Source organism: Emys orbicularis, chromosome 11 (assembly GCF_028017835.1).
Source record: "Emys orbicularis isolate rEmyOrb1 chromosome 11, rEmyOrb1.hap1, whole genome shotgun sequence".
Classification (NCBI taxonomy): Eukaryota; Metazoa; Chordata; order Testudines; family Emydidae; genus Emys; species Emys orbicularis.
Genome location: NC_088693.1, coordinates 62,412,305 through 62,420,576, shown reverse-complemented (window position 1 = coordinate 62,420,576; position 8,272 = coordinate 62,412,305). Strand labels below are relative to the sequence as shown.

Below are 8,272 nucleotides of genomic sequence, written 5' to 3'. Positions count from 1 at the left end.
TAATAGTTTTGAATAATTCTTTAAACTGAATGTTAGTTTGAAGAAACTGATTTACCTGCAGACAATCTGCAAACAGAAAAAGCAGCAAAATTTGTCAAATATCCAAATTATGTCACACATAGCTAATGGAAACATTTCCATCAACAACATAATTTTTTTAATGTAATAACTCCCTTCCCCCCCCCCCACCTCCCAAAAAAGATGACTGTATGTGGGAAGTATTTACTTGGTTTAAATTTTCCAATTTTTTTCCAATGGAAAACCAAAACAATTTTTGGGGACGGGGAGGGAGTTGGTAATACATTTTGATTTTTTTTATTTTCACATTTTTGCTGAAAAATTAGGGACTTTCCATTAAATTTGTGAAAACAGAATTTTGTTTGTTTTAAACTTTTTGCAGAAAATATTTACCATTTTCCAACTAGCTCTAGTAATAAGCTACGCATCCTGTTCTGCCTACGATGTATCTAGGAGCTCTCCATTCCTGATAAGAACCTGAGGACCAATCTGCATTGTGCGCTGCAGGGGCAAAGTCATCTGGGCTCTATACAGAGGAAGCAGCTTGCCTGCCTGGGTCACAGTAATGCATTTAACTTGATTCTAGCATCCCTTGGGAATTGAAAGGTAACCATGTGCTGATTGAAACTGACACAGAAAGCTTTTGTGTGTGTGCTTTCTTTAGAATAGAATTGTTTCTTACTTTTGACTTACTTCATTTTGGTTTCTCAGGGCCGATCCTGCTCCCAGTGAAATCAATGGCAAAACGCCTGTTGACTGCAGTGGAGCAGGATCAGGTGCTACCTGAGGGAAATAGCTGCTATTGTACATCATGAAAATGAATATGCATGTGGGAGTTGTTTATGGACGCTCTTCCTGGAATGTTAACTTTGCGAACATCTGTTCACTTATGGTGTGAAGAATGTTTGGGTCTTATTAACCTATGGGAAAAAACTGGAAGCTTGAATTTCGGAGGTTCTGGATTTTTTTAACTCTTTATTTTTATTTTTAAATAGGATGATCTTTTGGCTGCTGTTTGTGCCTTATATGTATAAAACTATAGTTAAAACAGAGCAAGTACAGCTACTTGGCTCCAATCCTGCAACTGAATCCATACAGGCAAAACTGTGGACTTCAGTGGAGCTCCGTGTTGGTCCCCTGCTCTGCCTGTACACATCCAGTTGCATGACTGGGCCTTATTCTCCAGCACCGCCCCAGACACAATTTCAGTAGCTCATGTACACAATAAGGTGGCCAACTGCTTATAAATCATGCCGTTTATTAAAGAGACTGAATTCATGGGCATCATTTAAAAAAAAGAAGAGCCACAACAGTCCAAAAAGTCAAAGCGAACCCAAAGGTACAATGTTGATAGCTACAGGCACTCCCCCTCCACCTAGAGCAGCTTTCCAATGAAGATTAAAAACAAAAAACAAAAGGAAATTGTTTAAAAAATATCCACTGTACAGATAAACCTCAGACTAGACCCATTGTTTCCTCTTTATCCCTAGCCCTCCAATAACTCTTCGGAGTAATGCAGATCCACTCTTGTGCACATGGATGCTTAAGTCTTCAATCAGCTCTTTCTTGTTCAGCACTCGTGTCCTCTGATTGTGAGAAAATGTCCCTAGAAATTAGGGAGAAAAAAAAAGAAAGAAAGAGACATGAAAACATGTCTGAGGAAGTCAGGGTCAGCTTCCAAACAATGTAAAGCTGGCAGCCTATGTAGCTTTCATCCTCCATGTTTTGCCAGTCTGATATTTAAGATAAATGTTGTAGCCAACTAATCAGAGCCAATCATTGGCATCAGATGCAGTCTTACAATGAGCAAAACTAAGCAAGTGTCCCTAGTTGGTAAATTACTTTGAAATTTACTGTGTTTTTCCATTATGGACCCTATCCTGGAGCCTTAGCATGAGCCATACAGGACAATAATAGGTTTTCTCCTGGTAAGAAATGCAGAATCATAATATTGTCTGTTGCTGTCAGTCACAATCAGAACCTGATCCAAATCCTGTTGAAGTCAATGGACTCTCAATTTCACTAGGCTTCGGACCAGCTCCATAGTGATCCTTTACCATTTAATTCACTAGGAGTCTTGCTCTTTATTTGAATGAGTGCAGGATGAGGCCCAAAAGCCAGCAAGCTGCTTTGTTAAGTGTAGTTCTAGTCTGAAAAGTGGGACCCACCAAGTCAAAGCAGCACCAGACCCTGGTATAACAGATGCAAAACCTGCAGCCAATACCCCGCACAACACAGCTTTCAAGATCCACAGGTCCTACACATGCCTATCACAATGTGAAGTATCTCATCCAGTGCACTAAATGCCCCACTAACAACAACATGGGTGAAACCAGACAATCACTATGCTCTCAACTGAATGCACACAGAAAAACAATAAAAGACAAAAACATTATCACTCCTGGGCGAACACTTTTCACAAAACAACCACTCCATATCTGGCCTTTCAGTCCTCATCCTAAAGAAAACCTGCACAAGACCTTCAAAAACCAAGCCTGGGAGCTTAAATTCATAACTTTGCTAGATGCTAAAAGTCATGGTCTTAATAAAGACACTTGCAACAATCTGTAACCCACTACCCCCCTCCCCCTTTTTTTGTCCTATGAGTGTAGAGGTATTAATGGACCACTTTACCTTGAATGGTCGCTTAGAATATGTGTTAACTATTTATGCTAAACAATCTGTTGTAACTTGTATTTAGGTGTGACGCGGAGTACATATCCCAGACTTGAAGAAGCAATTGGACCAAAAGAAATTGTTCCAATAAAAGATATTATCTCACCTACCTTGTCTCTCTAGGTAAAAATAGCAACAGACCTGCTCCCTATGTTTATTACAATCATAGCTGCTTATTTTAGGGACATAAGTAAGCTTTTACTGCATTTCACTCCTGTTAGCCCTGCAGAACCAACACAGCTAAGAGAACAAGCTAGATTATTTTCCTTCTTGTGTACAGTCAGCAGGATTGCATGCTAAAAATCTAATTACAGGTTCAATTAGTTACACCTGTACAAACCCACTGTGGGAGTTGCACAGGTGATAGTGGAGGCAGAATCTGACCTCATACAATAGTGTGAGAAAGAAAGAGCCAGTGCATGTTGAATGTGTAGGGCTATGAAAGGCCATCTCGGGACTTGTGAATGGAGCATATTTGCCTTGGAACCCTGGAGACAGAATAAGCACCTCATTTGAGAGTATTCTTTTTACATAGTCACTGGTGAAAGCAGAGGCAAACTAAGTGAAAACCTGAAGGGAACCCTGGGGGCTGATTCCTTGATAGGCAAGCAATGTGCTAAAGCTATAGCTTGGTCAACTAGTACTTCAATGGGTATGAACTATTTATCATAGAATCATAGACTTTAAGGTCAGAAGGGACCATTATGATCATCTAGTCTGACCTCCTGCACAACGCAGGCCACAGAATCTCACCCACCCCTCCTGTATCAAACCTGTGTCTGAGCCATTGAAGTCCTCAAATCATGGTTTAAAGACTTCAAGATGCAGAGAATCTTCCAGCAAATGACCCATATCGTATCACTTGGTATATTTGATGTGGAAAGTAATGGCTTTTTTTCTGTGAATGATATTGAATGTTAAGGTGCTTATTAAAAAGCACCTTTTAGACTGACTCTACCCTGAGGATTAACCACCAGGAGGCAGTGTGGCATAGCAAACAGGCCATGGAAATGTGATTCGGGTACCTGAGCGTTATGCTTAGTTCTGTCACTGAGGGTACGTGTACACTACCCGCCGGATTGGCGGGTAGTGATCAATCTATCGGGGATCAATGTATCGCGTCTCGATCCCCAAACGCGCTCCCCGTCGACTCCGGAACTCCACCAGGGCGAGAGGCGGAAGCGGAGTCGATCCCGTGCCGCGAGGACGCGAAGTAAGTAAGTCAATCTAAGATACGCAACTTCAGCTATGAGAATAGCGTAGCTGAAGTTGACGTATCTTAGATCTATTCCCCTCCCCCCCCCCAGTGTAGACCAGGCCTGACTTGTGACATGACCCTGGGCAAGACACTCAACCTTTCTCCACTTTGAGATGTATAAGAGAACAGTGCTAAGTGAAGCTATATATTTCTACAGCTCTTTCAAGAGCTTTAGTTAGTCCTTCATTGCATAAAAGCCAACTCTCTGGTATTTAGTATTGAAAGGTGGATAAGGAACTGGTTAAAGGGGAGACTACAACGGGTCATACTGAAAGGTGAACTGTCAAGCTGGAAGGAAGTTACTAGTGGAGTTCCTCAGGGATCGGTTTTGGGACCAATCTTATTTAATCTTTTTATTACTGACCTTGGCACAAAAAGTGGGAATGTGCTAATAAAGTTTGTGGATGACAGCGGGGAGGTATTGCTAATACAGAGAAGGACCGGGATATCATACAGGAAGATCTGGATGACCTTGTAAACTGGAGTAATAGTAATAGGATGAAATTTAATAGTGAAAAGTGCAAGGTCATGCATTTAGGGATTAATAACAAGAATTTTGGTTATAAATTGGGGACACATCAGTTGGAAGTAACAGAGAAGGGGAAGGACCTCGGAGTATTGGTTGATCACAGGATGACTATGAGCCACCAATGTGATATGGCTGTTAAAAAAGCTAATGGGATGCATCAGGTGAGGTATTTCCAGTAGAGATAAGGAGGTGTTAGTACCGTTATGCAAGGCACTGGTGAGACCTCATCTGGAATACTGTGTGCAGTTCTGGTCTCCCATGTTTAAGAAGGATGAATTCAAACTGGAACAGGTACAGAGAGGGGCTACTAGGATGATCCGAGGAATGGAAAACCTGTCTTATAAAAGGAGACTCAAAGAGCCTGGCTTGTTTAGCCTAACCAAAAGAAGGCGGAGGGGAGATATGATTGCTCTTTATAAATATATCAGAGGGATAAATATCAGGGAAGGAGATGAATTATTTAAGCTTAGTACCAATGTGGACACAAGAACAAATGGATATAAACTGGACATTAGGAAGTTTAGACTTGAAATTAGACGAAGGTTCCTAACCATTAGAGGAGTGAAGTTCTGGAACAGCCTTCCAAGGGGAGTAGTGGGGGGCAAAAGACATATCTGGCTTCAAGACTAAGCTTGATAAGTTTATGGAGGGGATGGTATGATGGGATAGCCTAATTTTGGCAATTAATTGATCTTTGATTATTAGCAGGTAAATAGGCCCAATGGTTGTGATGGGACGTTAGATGGGGTGGGATCTGAGTTACTACAGAGAATTCTTTCCTGGGTGCTGGCTGGTGAGTCTTGCCCACATACTCAGGGTTTAACTGATCACCATATTTGGGGTGGGGAAGGAATTTTCCTCCAGGGCAGACTGGCAGAGGGCCTGGAGGTTTTTTGCCTTCCTCTGCAGCATGGGGCACGGGTCACTTGCTGGAGGATTCTCTGCACCTTGAGGTCTTTAAACCACGATTTGAGGACTTCAATAACTCAGACATAGGTTAGGGGTTTGTTACAGGAGTGGGTGGGTGAGATTCTGTGGCCTGCATTGTGCAGGAGGTCAGACTAGATGATCATAATGGTCCCTTCTGACCTTAAAGTCTATGAATCTATTTGCTACTAATGATAAACAGATATATTGATATAATTAGTGAAATTGATTAGACTTACCTTTTGGTACCCAAATCAGATGCGCTGATAATACCTAACTCTCTTGATCCCTACACCCCAAGGCACATTATTAAGGAAGTAGCATTAGTCCAATTTTCTAGCTGGGGAAATTGAGGCACTGTGAAGTGACTTACCCAAGGTCACACAGCAGATTCACGGCAGAACTGGAAATAGAACTCAGGTCTGCTGACTCCTCGCCCATTTCTCTAGTCAGTGGGCCTGAGAGCTGAGCTGCATTGATTCAGGGTTTTTCCCAGTTTGACTGATACCACTATAGTGGGCTATCCTAGATATTACTGTGACTCAGGCTCTGAGGCAGCTTCAGATATTACACTGTTTAAACCTAACATACAACAATAGTGTAAGCCAGCATTAAATATTTTCGAAAAGTAAGACAAGGATCGTTTCAGTTTGTAGCAACCGAGTGTGAAAAGATACAATAGAAGTATGAAGGTAGAAACTTGGAAGATTGTTTTATATTCAAAGAAACCCACTGAAAGTTGCCTTGGTTCTCCCATCTAGACCCAGAATTGGTCCATGAAATCATTCAAATGCTAATAGTTCAGCTCAAACTAAAGAATCAAGCTTGCACAATTTGTTATGCTTAAGAAATGGAAATTCAACTCCTCATACCATTTGCAGATAGCAATCTCCTTCTAGCAATTGACTTTTGGTTTCACTGACTAAGCAAGGCAGATATGAACAACGTGGTTTTAAGAAGCTACAAGATCTTGGATGAGAGCTTAGATAGTTCTACAACAACAAAAAATAGGCTGTCACTGTAGCAGTCTGACCACTACCAGCTGGTGTTAGTCAACAGCATTAAGAAATCAGATTACAACTCACAAAACAGAGTAGGAGTAACAACAGAAGTAAAATATCCCTCCTTTTCTAAGAGTGTGCGTGCACTGGACTGTGTCTAAAAATCTCTTCATCCTACTTAGTGTCATGATGTATGGTATCAGTCTTAAGCAGAAAGTATGTATTTAAAAAGAACCTGTGCACACTAACAGCCTGATTCCCAGCTTTGTCTACATGATCTACCAGTAACCAGGCCCTGGCTGGAACTTGGAGACAGCTAGTGGCAAAAAACTTTACTCACGGTATATTAATTAATTGCGTTCATGTTTAGTATCATACTCCACAATGGTTCCAGTGCGACTGCTCAAGGAATAGGATACTACTGAATGTGAGTAAGGCTGGCCTAGACCAGGCATTACCCATTAAAACTGTTAATGGGGCAATATATCTTCATGTGTTTGGTTACTAATCTATCTTCCCTGTCTGTATCCATACATGTTTCAAGTGGTTCACTTCTACCTCTTCTTATGATCCCTGTGGGAAAAGTCAATCATATATTGGGCCTGGTCTGCAGTTGTTTCTCAGGCAAAACTCCCATTCAGAAGTTTTTGAGCATGATTAAGCTTCTTTATTGAACATATTAATCTTTGACTTGTACAGCACCAAGCACTCAGTTGTTTTTATGCTAACCCTTGCATGGTTCTCACTCTCCAATTCAAACTTGCATCCATCTGTTTCTATTTCTCTACTGGTGTCTGATTTTTATGTACACTACTGCTGTTTCTCCACCACAAGGTGTACATGTATTGGATAGAGAAGTAATAACCTTGCTTTTGCTCTGTGAGTTGAGAATGCAGAGCTGTGATTTTCTGTTCAGCCTCCGCCAGTTGCCTCCTCCCTAGGCCATGGGTTCTGGAGAGCACACAGTCTACATAGATATCCCAGAAGAGCTGAGCCAGGTCCCAGAACAGAGCCCCATGCTTCAAGTTCTCTGATGACTTCAGGAAGATCATAAAGTCCCAAAAGCCACTGACCGAGTCAGAAATACGCGGCTTCCTCATCTCCAGCAAGGCAGCTGTGGAGAACTCCCAGCACTGAGGATCAGCTCGGCCAAGGGCCAGTGGATCATTTTGGCTCTGGCAGAAGAAAGGAGTCACACAAAACACTCCCATGATTAACAGAGAGCAGATAAGTCTCACGGAGTGAATTCTTCCTCTGTTCCCAGGATCCATTGTGTCACTGAAACTTCACAAAAACAGAAGTTGAAAAATCATCTAACCTTCATATGTTACTGGGTTAAATGAAGGAATGGGATGCGTGAAATAAAATCCTACAGCCTGTGTTATACAGGGGGTTGGCCTAGATGATAGCATTGCCCCTTCTGGCCTTAAGCCTGGTGTGTACTTTGTTTGTTAATTCAATTCCATTATATTTGATATAAACATCCACGTTTATTACCCAAAAGCTAAATCCACTAAACTCATTCAAGATTTCTTCTTATCTAAAACAGCAGTTTGTCCCCTGATGTAAATTGGCCAAGAACACCACCTTCAATAGGAATATTTTACAAAGTATATTTCTTTCAGAACATTTCCAAAATAATGTTTAACTGTGTGTATACAGGGCCGGCTCCAGGCACCAGCCCACCAAGCATGTGCTTGGGGCGGCACCTGGAGGGAGGCGGCGCGGCGCTCCGGCCCGAGAGCGGAGCCGCAGCGGGCTCGCCGCTCTCCCCCCGGCGCTCCGGCCGCCGGGGAGAGCGGAGCCACGGCGGGCTCGCCGCCCTCCCCCCAGCGCTCCGGCCGGTCGGGGAGAGCGGGGCCC

General features: G+C 42.4%; 1 protein-coding gene across 1 annotated transcript; it reads right to left on the bottom strand.

Moving 5' to 3' along the window:
• Window positions 1-1,478: 1,478 nt before the first annotated feature.
• Window positions 1,479-7,680, bottom strand: FAM237A (family with sequence similarity 237 member A). Its single transcript, XM_065413859.1, has 2 exons — window positions 7,275-7,680; window positions 1,479-1,624 (listed from the first exon to the last, which is right to left on the bottom strand). The coding sequence occupies exons 1-2, from the start codon at window positions 7,678-7,680 to the stop codon at window positions 1,479-1,481; spliced, it is 552 nt and encodes a 183-aa protein (XP_065269931.1).
• Between the last annotated feature and the right edge of the window lie 592 nt (window positions 7,681-8,272).